This window comes from Panthera onca, chromosome C1 (genome assembly GCF_046562875.1).
Source record: "Panthera onca isolate mPanOnc1 chromosome C1, mPanOnc1 haplotype 2, whole genome shotgun sequence".
Lineage (NCBI taxonomy): Eukaryota > Metazoa > Chordata > Mammalia > Carnivora > Felidae > Panthera > Panthera onca.
In genome coordinates, this window is record NC_138346.1 from 178623461 (window position 1) to 178639775 (window position 16315).

The 16315-nt window shown below is 56.1% G+C and overlaps 1 protein-coding gene across 9 annotated transcripts in view; it reads left to right on the top strand.

Annotated features, from left to right (window-relative positions):
• Positions 1–16315, top strand: part of LRP8 (LDL receptor related protein 8) — a 79957-nt gene that overhangs the window by 37170 nt on the left and 26472 nt on the right. For 3 of the 9 annotated variants that reach the window (XM_060621513.3, XM_060621518.3, XM_060621516.3), the window contains exons 4-9: positions 5630–5758; positions 8881–9276; positions 10194–10316; positions 11095–11217; positions 14745–14864; positions 14964–15089. In XM_060621513.3, the coding sequence (XP_060477496.1) occupies positions 5630–5758; positions 8881–9276; positions 10194–10316; positions 11095–11217; positions 14745–14864; positions 14964–15089 (1017 nt within the window). Of the gene's footprint in view, positions 1–5629; positions 5759–8880; positions 9277–10193; positions 10317–11094; positions 11218–13231; positions 13271–14744; positions 14865–14963; positions 15090–16315 lie in introns of all 9 variants that reach the window. The other 6 variants (XM_060621515.3, XM_060621517.3, XM_060621520.3 and 3 more) reach the window with 4 other exon arrangements.

A 16315-nucleotide genomic window follows, 5' to 3' on the forward strand; every position in this document is an offset into this window, starting at 1 on the left:
GCTTAACAGAGTGCCCGTGGGAGCAGGACTCAAGGCTGCACCCTGGGAGCTGGGAGCCCCAGCTCTCCTCTGGGCTCTCCCAGTGCATTTGCTGTGAGATCCTGCACACTTTCCTATCCCTCTTCGGGCCTCAGTTTCTAACATCTCATAATTCCAAAGACCATGATCTAAGATTCCTGGACTCCTAGCACCTTCTTTGTCCCAGCCGGGGCACAAGGCCGAGGATCCCACTTCTTGTGCCAAGTTACATTGGTCAGGGGCAGGCAAGGCCTGTGGGTAAGGAGGGCTGCCTGGAGGAGGTGGGCCAGAGTGGGACTTCAAGGGACAGGCAGAATTGGGGACAGCAGGACCTGGTAGCAGGCTTGCTCACTGCCTCCCCACCAAATGGGGAACTTGGTAGCTGACCCACTGCTCATTTAACTGGTGTTGCCATAGCAACCTCCACAGCCTACCAGGTTCGCCTCTATAGCCTACCAGGTTCCTAAGGACTATGCCAGCTCAAAGAAAGATTCCAGGCAATAGTAAAGTATAGTGGGTTTGGTTGTGTGATATATTTGGGTCCAGGTCCTGTGAGACCTCAGGCAGGTTGGCCAGTCTCCCTACGGCTCAGTTTACTCATCTGTAAAATGGAGTGATGGCACCTGCCTTATGGGGTTACACGGATGAAATGAAAAAAATGTGGCAAAGCATCAGTGCTGGAGTAAACGGCAGTGCTACTTTTATTACTGCATCTTGATCCCAGTCTCTCTCTCCCACATATACCAATTTCACATTTTAGAATAAGTAGGAGGTTTGCATAGAGAGGGAAAGGCATTTGGGAGCAGGTCCCCATGTTCTTGTGTTCCCCCACTATGTCATCTGCCCTTAGCTGGCTGGGATTTCTCCTGGCTCTCCTTCCTTCTGGTTCTGGGTTTTGTGTCTATCAGATATGGCCAAGAGTCACAGTAGGAAAGCCTGGGACATTTGCCTAATGAAAGTAGCATTTTAGCTCTAATTATAGCTCACTTGATTGGAGACAGCTTCTCACCCACCTCCAGGCACATGATGGGAGGGGTACAGGGTAGGGGTGGGGAGGTTGGTTCAAGGTGAGTGAGTTGCAACTTTGGGTACTGATCACTGAAAATGGGATTTTGTTCATCGTCTTAGAACCTTTCCACTGGAAGGGGGACCTTACTGATGAACCAAGTATACTTTCCTACCATAGATCAGTAAGTGGAGGCCTGGAGGTTTTTGGAGATCACCTAGCCAGTTAGAGGCTGACCAGCTAGAAGGACTTCACTTGAGCCCATGGGAAGGAGCTGGGTGTGACCACCTCCACCCCCTTAGTCCCTGGCCCTCCTAAAGCTGCCCATCCCCATCTGGAGGTCATCTGCCCCTAAGCCTCACATGACCTGACACCACAGACGTCTCGCTCACTAAGCGGCCATCAAACACCTTCATTCTTTTATTCGACAGACATTTCTCTTTTTATTAATTTGTGAACTCATAAATTAAAATGGATTGGATTTCTGGGGCAGGATTCTCTGGGAATTGATAATGCCTACAGCCACTCCAGCATGCAATTTCACGCCCTTGCCGGCTTTGGAGGATTCCTGGTATCTGAGAGATGGTGGGGTTCTTCCTCCTGCCTCTCAGAACCTCTGGGACACTTGACAGCAAGCCAAGGCATTCCTCGGGGCATCTTTCTCAGAGAGAGGCGTTTGGGTAGAGCGCGTCATCGTGGTGGGCCATGTGGACTCTGATGATGTGCACCCCCAGGAACGAGACCGGGGCCCTCCCAGCACCGTGCGTTTGCCTTTCATTAAACAGGGGCAACTGGTTTCTGAGTTTGTTCCAGGCTCTGAGTGTAGAGATTTCCATGTTTCCTCATTTAAACCATCTACCAACTCTAGGGGATTATGTTACCCTATTTTCAGGTCGAACCTTGGTACAGAGAGGTTAAGTGACTTGCTGGCCTGCTTCATGTTAATAGATGGTTTTGGACCTAGGTGTGCACGACTCCAAAACACATTCATGCTCCTTGTCCTGCACTGTGCTGCCTGGGGTGGGGTGGGGGGGAACTCTGGCTTCAGTTATCCCGAAAGTGGACAATAGGTGGCCATGTTGCGGTCCCCACCTGAGGAAAGGCCCAGGGAGCCTCCTTCCTCTGGTGATCCCTCTCCAGCCCAGAGGTGCTGGTGGGGACCAATGGGGTCTGCTTTTCTCACGGGCAGTGGTTAAGTGCAGTAAGTTAAGCAGTGTGTCTGGAGGTAAGAGACCTGGGCTCAAAGTCCATCTCTGCCTCCTCTCCACAAGACTCTGAGCCAACGACGTACCCTCTCCGGGCTCTGCTCTCCTCGTCTGTAAAACGGAGGTGGTAAGAGCACTCGCCTCATAAGGGGATATTGTACGCCAGCCCGGACCAGCCTCCCGGGGCTAGGCAGTGAGGAGGCCTGACCCAGGAGCCTGGAAAGCGAGGTTCGCCTGCTAGCTTCGGGAAAGAGCTGCATTACAACAGAGACGGTGAGGTTCTAGGAGAGAGAGGTGGTTGGAATACCTGATATTCAGTAGCCTAGGCAGGTCCCTCCCTTCGCTGGGTCTCTGACTGCTGTCACTATAGTGGGTGTTCCTTGATGTGACCTCTTGGGTCCTAGCATTCCAGGACAGTACCCTCTTTGAGGGTACGAGGGCTGGTGTCAGGCACTGCTGAATCTTCCGGAGCCTATAATTAGAGCTGTCTATTTAAGGACACAGCAAATGTCTTATTAATTATAAAGAAAGGAAGCAGACGGATTGTTTAATCATTGTCCTTGCTGAAAGGTTATGCAATTAACTATATAAATATTCATTAAAAGTTCAAGCGGCTGCCTGCTGCACCGGGGTATGCAGAACCAGGCCCCGAGAGGTAGGGAGGACGGTCAAGGGCCATTTCAGTCACCTGGGCTTTTGGGTGTAGAGTTTGGGGCTGGTTCAGTCTACCTTTCCATCCACGGGGGCGTGCAGGCTTTGATGGAAAGGGCAGGCTTCAGTCAGAAGCCTCTCTGCCTCTCACCTGCTGTGCATCTTTGTGCCAGTTCTTTGGTCTCTCTGAGCCCGTTTCCTCATCTGCAGAATGGAGTGCTTACCTGAAGGCCTGCTGCCCTGCTCTACCCCAGGGGTGCTGCTATGAAGATCTTTGTGAATGGCGCCCTTGGAGCTGGCACCTCTATCCTGCAGGGTCTGCTCATCTGGGAGGGTGAGGGTGAAATGAAAAAATGAAGTAGCCTGGCACACCATGGGTGCTCAGTAAATATGGCTTCCTTCCAGCTCCACGTGAAGTTCTGTTTCCTGAGGCCTGGCTCAGGGGTAAACGGTCACCTCGTCCCTCTGTCTCATTGCTCTCTCGGGAGCTTGCACGCATACAGAATGCTTCTATCGCTTTTATAGGAGTGAATTTAAAACGGATAACATATCCTATATCTTTTAGACTTGCAGAATGTTAACCCAGTGGTTCTCAAATGGGGTGCATGGGAATCACCAGGGGTTGAAGAGCGTTACTGAAACGCAGATTCCTGGGCTCTGCCCTCAAAGTCTGGATTCAGCCTAAGTTGAGCCAGGCCCAGGAACCTGCTTTTCCCACAGCCCCCACACCCCACCCTACAGTCAGGAATCTGGGAAACACTGGTCGGCTTCAGCTCCCTCTTGTGCGTACTGGGGTCCTACAGTGCAGGGGTAATAGAGGTGCTCCGGAAGGGCCCCACCTCCCAGCTGCCAGACCTCCTTCACCACCCTACACCCTGCCCCAAGGCAGCCTTTGCAGAATGTCTTTTTTTTTTTTTTTAATGTTTATTTATTTCTGAGAGAGAGAGACAGAGACAGAGACAGAGAAGGAGTGGCGGAGGGGCAGAGAGAGAGGGAGACACAGAATCCGAAGCAGGCTCCAGGCTCTGAGCTGTCAGAGCCCGACGCGGGAACCCATGGACCGCGAGATCATGACTTGAGCCGAAGTTGGGCGCTTAACTGACTGAGCCAGCCAGGTGCCCTGCAAGGCAGTCTTTGTAGAAGATCTGAGTGTCAGTGCTCTCTAGGGCTCTATGCAACAGTTGTTTGGGAAGTGGAATTTCCATAAAATGAATCCTGTGAATCCTGTGTTCCCAGCAGGGTGCCTCGTATTTCATGACATCTATTCCTAGGGATAACTCTGGGGTCCAAAGTACTCCTGTCCCTTGGTATAGTAGTGTCTGGGGGCCCTTCCTCAAACAGCTGCCCCCTCTCCCATCTTATCTGCCCTTTTCTCCATCTCTTGTGCCATTTCCTCCCTGCTATGGAAGCAGAGAAAGAGGACCTGGTCAGGGATGAGAGAGCGAAGTTGAAGGGGGAGGCAAGAGTGACCTCTGCCTGCAGGTGCAGTGGACTGTGCCAAGTGCCCGGCATCGGACACAGCTGACTTTGAGTCCCCGCTCAGTTCTTACCAGCTGTGTGACTAGCACCCAGGGCTTACCACCATGTCTGGTACACAGCAGTACCCAATAGATACTCTCTGAGTGAAGAGACAAGTGCTCCTCTGTTCATTTGGAGGAGAGTGCATAATCATAAGTGAGCACTGGGCCGAGCGTGCTTCTAAGTGCCTTACAGACATTAACTTGGGAGTCATAACAATCCTATGGGCCAGGGAATAGTATCCGCCCCAATCTATTGGCACCAAGGTGAGGACTGTTGACCAAGGTCACATAGCCAGTGAGTGACTGAATCCATGCCCAACACGCCAGGTTCCGGAGCCCATGCACTCGACCTCCGAGCTGGAGGCCTCGACATAATCCTCGCCCTGCTGGGTTTTTGTAAAGATGAAATGAGTGCCTAGCTCGGTGCCTGGCACATCCTAGAGACGAGTTTACACCCTGGAAGGTAGTAGGGAGCCAGCCACGGAGGTCCGAAATGCATCTACCACAGCTGGGTCTGTCACGTGGCTCATCCTGGGACGCTCAGGATGAGAGCCGTCCCCAGCCCTGATCAGGGTTCTCATTCTTTCTTCCAAATTGAGAATCAACCCTGGGGCTTCAGGCCCCTGATTGAGTCAGCCTCTGATTGCGGCTGCAGTAATTATAGCTGTGTGGTCCCGCTGGGCCCTGCCGCACAGCACTGATCGCAACAGCGGGCTCGGCACCACTGCTGGGAGAGCAGCCAGGAGGGGGTGGGCTGCACCGAGGGAGCTCTTGGGGCTTTGGTGAGCCCTCCAAATCCACAGGTTCAGGTCGCCGAGTCACTGATCTGGAAGCCAAACCGAGGCTAAATTGGAGTATATTTCACCCCAGGGCACACAGAGGGGAGATGACAGAGAAGCGTGCAGCTTTGCGTTGCTGGAGCTGAAAGGGGAGGTTTGGAGGGAGGGAGGTGGGGCTGGTGAGGCAGTCAGGGAGGCTTGAGTGCCAGGGGCCAGGGGCCCGCGAAAGGGCGTTAGACAGGGAGTGGTGGGATCGGATGTAGGATTCGGAGGGTCTCAGGGGCAGACAGTGGCTGCTTCTCAGATGAAGAAACCGGGACCTTGGACAGGAGGGCCCTGATGGATTCCCAGGGGCTCAGGCCAGGTGGCCGGAGTCGGGCAGTAGGACTGGTTGGCGCCATGCCCTGTGTCCCCCTTGACTAAGCCATGCCCTTGTGTCTGTCTCCACAGCCAAACAGGTGTGTCCTGCAGAGAAGCTGAGCTGTGGACCTGCCAGCCACAAGTGTGTGCCCGCCTCGTGGCGCTGCGATGGGGAGAAGGACTGTGAAAGCGGAGCGGACGAGGCCGGCTGTGCCACCTGTGAGTTGGGTTAGGTCGCGGGGTCTACAAGGGGGTCAGGCAGCACTGGGGAGCAGCAGCCACTTCTGGGAGGGGCCTTCTTTCCGGGGCTCAGTGGGTGGAGAGCAAAGGGTAACGATCAGGACACTAGTAATGGCCAGGCGCTCTGGAGAGACATTTCCTGCTTTCATCCTCACAACCACCTCACGAGCAGCCATGATCATTCCCATTTTACGGGTGAGGAAACTGAGGCTCAGACAAGTGAGGAAAAGCACCCGAGGCTGAGTGATGGAACTGACATTCAAATCCAGCTCTCGATAGCCAAGCCCAGGAGTACTTCTACCATATCTGACATCTGCTCATCCATTCCATCCGTCTCCACCAACCTCCGAGCGAGGGCAGGGGGCCAGAGCCGGGACGTGGCAAGTAATGGTGGCCGCCTGGGCCAGGGCACTGGTGGTGCCGGGGGGAGGGGTAGACTCCTGAAGTGTGAAGGACGTCTGATGCTGAAATCTCAGACTGGTGAGCTCGAATGTCACAGGGCAGGGAAGACATCCCCAGCAGCCTCGGCAGGGACAGATGGAAGTGGTCATTGGGGTAGTTCCACATCACTGAGCTTCAAACACAGGATTATCTCCTTCCCAGGGAGCAGGCCAGCAGGTCCTGGGCCAGTGGGGCTATGCTTGTTTCCATTTGATGGACACCTCCTGTGTGCCAGGCCTGGAGCCAGGCTCTGAAAGGATGATGAGGTGAATCCTACACGCTCCTCCCTCTGGGAGCTCATGATTAATAGGGGAGACAGACTGGCTGTCGATAACGAGGCTGCAAGGCTGGGCTGAGATAGGGGCGGTTTGCAGTATTATGGGGGGTTTTGCCAGGCACTTACCCACCACTGCCTCCTACCCCACTTCCTCCACCAGCCTCTATATTTACATCCTCTCCATCCTCCCTAGCCCAGAGGAAATGCCAGCTCTCTGGAGCCTTTTGAGTCACAGCATTCTAGATTCCAAGTCTGGAGTTCTGAGGTGTCTGAAGCAGGAAGCATCTGGGTATGGGGGGGAGATCCTGGCTGGGGCCAGCAGTTTCAAAGCCCTGGTGATGGCATTGGCCTGTTTCTTCAGCTGTGATGATTTTGCGGAGCTTCGCTGGCCAATGAAAATCCACTTCCCTCCTTACCCACCCATAATCAGATGTTTCCCCAGCTCTAAGGGCCATCAGCCCCTGTTGCACAGGGTGGGAGTATCTCTAACTAGGGCACATCTTGGGAGGGAGATGGGGGGGTGGGGGAGGGGTTAGAAGGTCTCACTGAGTGTCTCTGCTATAGCTCCCAACCACCTGGGCAGAGGAAGAATTCTCCTTCTCTCCTCCCTCAGAGCTGCTTCCATTTGTGAGTGCTGGGAGTGGGGTCTCTGGATGCAGATCTGAGAATATGGCTCTCGATATTGCTGTCAGCTTTGAACCTCAGGGAGAACTCAGTATAAAGAAGCACATCTTCCCAGAACGCTAAACTTAGTGAGTCCTTCCCCCCCAGACATGTGCAAGCTGAGTCTGGCAGGAAAGAAGGGAGCTAATCTAGGCATCTGAGTAATCTTGAGGGGCAGACACCACAAGGTAATGTGTGCTTTTCCCACCAGTGCCCCAACATCCCAAAAGCCCAGAAGGGGGGAAAAAAGCAACTGTCAGAAACTTGATAGAGCTGTCAGCAACACATGAGGAGCAGCCTACATTGTGAAACTGAAGACATCATTCTATTTTATGTCCAATAACAATGAAAAATGACGTTTTTCTATCAGAAAATTAAAACAGACTCTTGGCGCCCCCATGTGGAGAGATCTGGTGCTGCTGCCACCACCACATTACCCAAGGCCATAGCCACTGCATTCATGTCCCACCTGGGTCCCCACACCTTTTCATGGCCTCTGTGTAAGGAATGAAGTAGGCAAAGGTGAAGAGGTCGCTGCTCGGAAAACAGCTTACACTCCAGGAAAAGAGGAGAAAACCAGAAAGCTGAGAGGGGTCAGAATAGGAGAGAAGAGCCCCAAACCTGAGTTCTGGTTCTGTGCGACCCTGGGCAAGTTGCTCCTCTCTGGGCCTCAGTTTCCCCATCGGTAAACTAGTGGTTGGGCTGGTGGTCTCCAAGGCCCTCCCAGGCTCTGAACCGAGCAGTTCACCAGAGAGAGGAAGCCCAGGGCCCCAGGCAGGGCCAGTGACCTATGCCCTTAACTACTACACATCCCTTAGTTACCCCTCACACCTGGGCTGGTCCAGCATCCATCCGCTCCACACCGTGCACTGCCCGGAGCTCTGTGCCAGGCCCTCAGGATGAAGCTGGGTCAGTCTCAGAACCTGTCCATGCGGTTGTCACAAGGGAGACAGAGAAGGTCATCAGGCCCAGACACTTGAGCATGCTGTGAAGGGCGCTCGAAAGGAAAGCAGAGGTGGAGGGAGGCTTCCCAAGTAGGAGAGCCAAAGTGTGTTGTGAAAGAGGTGGAACTGGGGCCCCTGAACGATGAGAACTCCTCATTGTGAAATTGAGACGGTGGTGGGCAAGAGGTGAGCACCCAGCAGATGGAATAGCTTGGGCAAAGACCTGGAGGTGAGCAGGTGGGCAGATAGTCTAGTATGGCTGAAGCCACGGTGTGTGCAGGAGTGAGGTGTTGGGGTAGAGCAGTGGTTCCGTGCCAGTGACCTTGGATGCCAGGCCAGGGGACTTAACTGGGATAGTGCGGGCCAGGGAGGGGGGTGGGGGGGAAGGGGCCTGGAGCTGTGCTGTTAGGAAACAGCTCCAGACCTCGTTACCTGGGAAAGGTCAGTGTCACGTTAGGTATTTCCTAGGAACATCACAAGGCCCTTCAAGACAGGCAGTGCCCTGCCGCGGAAGCGCTCCTAGCCCCACCGCCATGCTGGAGGCGGGACGGGAATTCTCACTCCCAGTGAGGCTACGGAGGCTCAAGGGAGGGCAAGCGTGCTGCCCAAGACCCCCCTGCATGGCCCCGGATTGGAAGCCCCTGTGCAGTCCCTGACGGCACGTCCACCGTCGGGCCCCGCAGAGCGCATGCGGCCGGTGGGCGAGGGTCAGGGCCCCTGCAGCGGGGCCGGAGGGGCCGGGGCGCCGGGCCGACCCGGCTCTCTGTCCCGCGCAGTGTGCGCCCCGCACGAGTTCCAGTGCAGCAACCGCTCCTGCCTGGCCGCCGTGTTCGTGTGCGACGGCGACGACGACTGCGGCGACGGCAGCGACGAGCGTGGCTGCGCCGACCCGGCCTGCGGGCCCCGCGAGTTCCGCTGCGGGGGCGGTGGTGGCGGCGGTGGCGGCGCCTGCATCCCCGAGCGCTGGGTCTGCGACCGTCAGTTCGACTGCGAGGACCGCTCGGACGAGGCGGCCGAGCTGTGCGGCCGTGCGGGCCCCGGGGCCACCGCCGCGCCCGCCTCCTGCGCCGCGGCCGCCCAGTTCGCCTGCCGCAGCGGCGAGTGCGTGCACCTGGGCTGGCGCTGCGACGGCGACCGCGACTGCAAGGACAAGTCGGACGAGGCCGACTGCCGTAAGCCCCCGCCCCCCCGTACTGCGCGGCCCCGCCGCCCCCTTCCGGCCGGCCAGAAGTGCGGGCCTCCGGGGCGCCTGCCCCGCCCGCCCGGGTTACCTGGGTTACGGTGGGGCGTGGGCTTGGGGAAGGTGGAGTCTTGTTTGAGGTCCCCAAGGCTCTAAAGGTGCGCGGCTCAGGTCTAACCCCACAGGCCAAGGGTCTTCTCTGGTCTTGCCCTCCCTGTCATGCCTCCCACCCCTGCCCTTCCCTGCCCGCTGGCTCCAATGCCCGAGACCTTGATACACTCAGGAGCTCCCCCAACCCTCCTTACCTGCTGGGCTTGCTTGTCCTTCAAGGCCTCAATCCTCCCAGCTGGGCTAGGTCTTTCCCCCTGGGCTACCCTGAACCACCCTATCCTACAGCGTGGTCGACTCTGTGATGTCGTCTGTGCATTCCTCAGCCCCCACCCCCACCTCGGCACCCTTGAGCTCCTAGAGGATGGAGAGCCTCTCAGTAGCTTCTGGGTTCCCCACACCCCACATAGTGCCCCGCATGCAGTGGGCACTCAGGAAGGGTTTGCTGAAGGGATGAAGTCATTAACCAATGAACACCAACACTCAAAAAAAGGCCACGTGTTGGCTGTAGATGGGTGGCCCTGGGGATAGGCAGTGGATGGGAAAACAGGAGACCTGAGTTTTAGACTGGCTCTGCCAGTCAGAGTGCTGTGTGATCCTGGGTGAGGCCTTCCCTCTCTCTGAGCTTCAGTCTCCCCATCTGTATACTGGAAGTGCCTTGGCCAGGTGTCCTGTCAGGACTCCCAAGCTCAGCCACCGGTTCTGTTCTTGCCAGGGGTGGATGGGGGCTGGGGCTGGGGGAGGAGAGCTTTTCCAACACCATGTTGGCCCTGACGCTCCTTCCTTGCCCTCTCCTGGCAGCACTGGGGACCTGCCGTGGGGATGAGTTCCAGTGTGGGGATGGGACGTGTGTCCCTACAATCAAGCGCTGCAACCAGGAACAGGACTGTCTGGACGGGAGTGACGAAGCTGGCTGCTTGCAGGGTGCGTGGAGTTGGAGGCAAAGGGGAACATCCTCCTCGAAGAAGAGGCCTGAGCATTCCCAGGCTCCAGAGAGAGCAGAGTTTGGAGAGATCTCCCCTCGGTCCCTGAGCTGTGTCTTCCCTTGGAGCATCCCTTGCCCCCTAAATTACCCAGATTTACTCCCTGGAGGCCTACTGGCCCCAGAACCAGATTTTAAAGGACTTGGCAAAAAGCTGAAAGAGGCCTAGGGGGATGTGAAAAGACACTGCAGGAAGTCCAGCCCCCACCATTTGTCCACACCCAAGCCTCCTCCTTCCCAGAGTGAGAAGAAGCTCAGTCCCCTGCTGGGAGCCTCCTTAATTCTCAGATGACTCTCTGGGACCCTGACCCTGGGTCATCTGGGGAAATGGATAAAGGGTTGGGCAGTGAGGCAGCCTCCCCGATGCAGAGTCTCTAGGGCACAGGTCTCCTTCAGATGGTCAGTCTAGCCCCCAGGATCTCCACAGGGCTCCCATTTTTCCCTCTCAGGGCCCCAGCACTGCCAGATCAGGTGCAGACACCGCCACCTTCTGGCCCTGCCCAGCTAGATGACGCTTAGGCGTCCTGATTATCCCTGGGGTCCTGTACTTATATGAACAGAGCTCCCACCAGCCCTGTATTCAACTGTCTGTCCTGGGCCCTGTAGAGACGAGGAGGACTGGGGCTGGAGCTCTGCTCACCTCCCAGGGACCTGGCCCAGCCCAGCCCTCCCTGCCCAAGGTCTCACAGATCCTGTCCACTCTCTTGTCCGGCCCGACAGAGTCAACATGTGAGGGTCCCCGCAGATTTCAGTGTAAGAGTGGCGAGTGCGTGGACGGCGGGAAAGTGTGTGATGCTCAAAGGGACTGCCAGGACTGGTCGGATGAGCCTCTGAAAGAGTGTGGTACAGTACCTGTCTACTTCTGGATGCTGGACTAACCCCCCACCCCCACCCCCTCCTGGCATCCCGGTGGAGGCCCGTGCCTGCCATACTGCACACGTTCTGTTCTCACCCTCTCTGGACTCGTGGGCTGTCCTGTGGCCTCAGACGGGGCTCTTTGCCTTTGGGGCCTCGTTCTGCATCTCTACAAATCGAACTGCCTTTTCTTTCCAATCCGGATGCTCAATTATGCTTCCTCTCACAAACTCGGACTCTCCTCCTCACTCCTTCCGCGTTCAGACCTCTGAGTATGTGCTCACTCTGAAACTTTCTTCCTCAGTAATTCTGCCCTCCTGACTTAGCCAGGGCCCTGGCCTCTGAGGCCTCCCAGCCAGCCCCCTGCAGAGGGAGAGGTAGGGGACAGCAGGCAGGTGGCCAACTGAAGTGGATCCCAGGGCCACCTGGCTCAGTCCAGGCCTGGGGTGAGGATAAGGCAGACCTATCAGCAGAAGGTGGCACCAACCTGACCCCGAGGAGGAGCTCAGACAATCTGGGAGACAAGACTTAACAGGCTGGGCGTGAGTGAGGGGCAGAATGAGGCAACAGTCCTAATAACTACAGCTGTCAGGGTGTGTTCCAGGTGAAAAAGAACAGGAGGGTCTGGGCTGTAGGTGAAGTGAACATCCCACTGAACATGCTGGAAACCCAGTGTGGGCTCCAGGAGGGTTTATTGCCAAGGTCAGGGGTTTGAACAGAGAGTTCCTGGGAGGACAGAGCCTAGATCGGACCCTCCCTTCCTGGCAGACTCATTTCTACCCAGCACCTCCCATCCTGGGCACTCAGGGGGGTTCCATTCTCTAGAACTCCCCAGGAGTGGCATATTTCCACTCCTTTTTGAGATTTAAAACTTGATTTTGAATGGAAGAGTGGTTGGGTGAAGGTCACTCAGGCTCCACCTAAGCTTGCAGGACAGATTCTCCTCTCGGGCCCTCCTGCCCCCACCCCTCCGCCAAGGGCCCTGCCGGGTAGAGTTCCAGAAGAAGCCTAGGGAAAAGAGGATAGAGAAGTGGGAGCAACGGAGCCTAACCCCCCACCCCGCCCAGATTTGGAGTTCACCAGGGACACTAACCAACTAAATCTCTTCTTTCTGGTCTTTTGCATGACATACCTGAGAGAAGTGTGTACGCATGTATTTGTGTCTCTGTGCTGGTGAGAGAGAGCCCAGTATCTGTGTCCGTGGCTCCTCCTCTGAGTGAGGCAAGGGAACCGCATCTCGTGTCTCTGCGTGTCCCCGCATCTGTGTGAATGTGTCTGTGGATTCCATGGGCCTGTCGGTGCCTTTGCACATGAGCTGGTGCGTGTGAGCATGCAGGTAGGCGCACGTGCTGGGGAAGGTGACACTGCCCCTTCCTTCCCTGCTGGGCCTCAGATGCCGCTCAGGCCTCTGGACCACCAGCCCTCCTCCCCTGCAGGCCCCCAGCAGAATCAATTGCCTCCAGGCTAGATAGAATTGGGAAGGCCCAGACATGCCCTTCAGCCTCCGCCTCAGCTCTGGCTTTTCCAGAGCAGGGGCCACAGAGTCCGGACCCACGACCCGTTCTCTTTCCCCCAGGCACCTCGGCCCTGGAGGACTCTGTGCTTTCCTCTTTCATAGAAGCCTGAGCCACTTTGAGCTTTCCCTTTTCCGGGCCATCCGACACATGCCAGTCTGGCAAGTGCTCCGTAAATACAGCTGTTAAGTTGCTGCTACCTGGAGCTTCCTAGAGAGGGAGGGGGGGCAGCAAGTGGGGGCATGGATGAGGCAGTGGGTGAGTGGTGAGCAGATGGATGGACAGCACTGGGGGGATAATACGGTATGGGAGAGGGCAGGGAAGGTTTGGAATGACAGAGGATTCCCGGGGGTGGATCCCCACACAGACCACCCCAAAGCCGCCATGGTACCGCCCACCCCACTGGGCTGGGCCTTCCCAGGGCTGGGCCTGGCTGAGTCACCCCGAGATCCTCCAGTCATGGGGTTGCTGTCATCTTGTTCTTTCAGTTCCACCAACGTCCCCGGGAAACAGGAGGAGGCCCAGGGGTAAAGGGGTCCCTATTCCCTAAGCATGGCTCAGGCTGGAGCGGGGGCACCCACAGCTGTGCATGGCCTGGGGTGGGCAGCTCAGACCAGCCATGTGCATGGCCATGGCGGGCTCAGCTCTGCTTGGCTTGGCTGGAGCGGCAGTGCACGAGCCTGGTGGGTAGAAGGGTGGCATGGCACCTTCTCTTGGCTTGCAGAATTCACCTTCTGGGATTCCAAAGCTCAGAAGATCCTATGAGAACATGGTGAGCCCTGGTCCTGGCCTCCTTGACGTCCTCTAGGATTCTGCCAGAGGGGATGAGGGGGTGGAGGACGAGGAGACCAGGTAACCTCCTGGCATCCCTTCACCCTTTGTAGCAGTTGGTATTCCTGGGACCAGGCCTGTGGCTAAGTGTAGGAAGAGGGACGGGTGCTGAGAGGAGAGCAGGTGGAAATAATCTATTGTATTTCATGGCGGGAGAGAACTGACCAAGCAGCAGCTCTATGTAGAAGAAGCCTGGGGTCTTAGATAACCACAAGCTCAGTAGGGGCAGCCTTTGTTGTTCAGACTCCCTCTGGACGGCAGACTACTGGGCCCTGTCCAGGGAGGGACATGGACAGAGGGAATGTGTCCAGAGGAAGGTGCTTGAATGGCAGGGCACCAGAAATTAGCACTTAAAATTTTTTTTAATCTTTATTGAAGAGAGACACACACACAAAGTGAGAGTGGGGAGGAACAGAGAGAGGGAGACACAGAATCCAAAGCAGGCTCCAGGCTCTGAGGTGTCAGCACAGAGCCCAACATGGGGCTTGAACTCACAAACCGTGAGTTCATGACCTGAGCTTAAGTCAGACACTTAATCGACTGAGCCACCAGGTACCCCCACAAATTAGCACTTTAAAGGAGATTCTGAGGGAGCCGTCAGACTCTGGCCAATCCCACCCAGTAGAGCTGGAGTGGAAGCAGAAGCTTCAAGAAGACCAGTCCAGTGAGGAGGAGCTTTATAATGGTCTGTTCCAGATGGAACAAGCTACCTAGGAGGAAAGTGGGCTCCATGAGGCTGGAGATACTTAAGCAAGGGCATTTCAGAAGGGGTTCTTGGGGTATCTTGAGAGTTGGATGTGGTCCATGTACGATGAGGTCACAAGGAAGAAGGATTTGTAAGAAACATGTTTGTGAAAGGAAAGAACTCAGGCAGCCAAGCTGCCTCTGGTAGACAGAGCTCTGGTCTGGGAGGCAAAGGACCTGCGTTCTGCTTCCACTTTGTCCCTGTCTTTGTGTCTGGCCTTGACCAAGGACCTGCCCCCTCTCTGAGCCTCCTCTTCCCTAGTCACCCGGTTCATGAGACTGAGGCTCAGTGAGGTTGGAGAGCATCCTGGTTCTGTGGGAGTCCCGCTGCCCTGAGTCTCTGCTTCAGCTCTAGGCCCTACCCCTGTCCTGCCCCCACCCTAGCCTGGGCTCCTGGACCCTCAGGAGCCTGTGTCCCTTCCCCAGGGCTGAACGAGTGTCTGCACAACAATGGCGGCTGCTCCCACATCTGCACTGACCTCAAGATTGGCTTTGAGTGCACGTGCCCAGCAGGCTACCAGCTCCTGGACCAGAAGACCTGTGGCGGTGAGACCCTCCTGTCACCCGCCCCCCCCCCCCCCCCCCCCCCCGCACCAAGCGGAGGCAGATCCTCCTGCCAGTTCTGACCTGGGCTCCTCCCCACAGACATCGACGAGTGTAAGGATCCAGACGCCTGCAGCCAGATCTGTGTCAATTACAAAGGCTACTTTAAGTGCGAGTGCCACCCGGGTTACGAGATGGACACGCTGACCAAGAACTGCAAGGCCGTCGGTATGGGCACCCTAAGGTGGGGGACAAGGGGGCAGCTCTGCGAGGATACAGAAAGCAACGTGCTTGCACATTTGTGAGGAGCAGATGGGTACACATGTGCATATACACACACAGAAAGCAGGTGACACACAGTGCTCAGACTGTAAGTATACGTCATCCACATAACGCATTCCACACTAACACCCACACAGACCCCGCACAGAGCCACCCAGTGTAGCCCACAGAGACTGCACATGCACCACTCACGACGTATAGACCCCAGCTGGACCATGCAGACTACACACACAACACGGGTAGTCCACACAAAGCGCATGACCTGGGCAGAGCTACCCGTGGGTCAGCTCAGCCAGCTGAATCCATCCTATTCCATTCTTTATAGTGAACACCTAACATTCTTGTAGGCATTGGGGATTTGGCAGGAAGCAAAACAGACACAGATCCCTGTCTGCCCTCATGGGACTTACATCCTAGTGAGTGAGACAGACAAGAAATCTGATAAGTAAATACAGTGCGTGACAGATGGGGCTACCAGTGAAAGAGAAATACGAAGTGGGGAAGGGGGGAGGGAGGCCCAGGAGGGCAGTGGGTTACAGTTTCAGGTAGAGTGGTCTGGGACGCCCTCTGCTTCATGAGGAGGTGACATTTGAGTCAAGACCTGGAGCAGGTGAAGGAAGGAGCCATGCATGTATCTGCAGGAACTGCATTTCAGGCCGAAGGAACAGAAAGTGCAAAGGCCCTAATTCAGGAGCACGCCTGGTGTGTTCAGATAACAGCATGGAAGCCAGTGCAGGTAGAGCAGGGAGCATAGGGGATAAATTTGGAGAGGTGACTCGGGGCACATCACAAAGGCCTTCTAGACCGTTGTAAGGGCTGACTCTTGATTTCAGTCCAAGTCTGGGGGAAGCTTTTGAGGGGTTTGAGTCGAGGAGGGACACGGTGTGCCTTACACTTTCACAGGCTTCCTCTGGCTGCCGTGCTAGGAGGACACTGTAGGGGGCAAGGGAAGAAGCAGGGAAACCACGTAAGTGGGTTTTGCCATAGCCCAGAAGAGAGGTGAGCGTGGCTTGGACCAGGATGTTGCAGTGCAAATAACGAGAAGCAGACAGACTGGACATACTTTGAAGGTCCGGGTTTCTTTGGAACGACAGGACTTACCAATCGAATGTGGGACGTGAGAGAAAAAAAGAGTCAAAGATGACGCTGAGGTTTTTGGCCAAACAACTGGG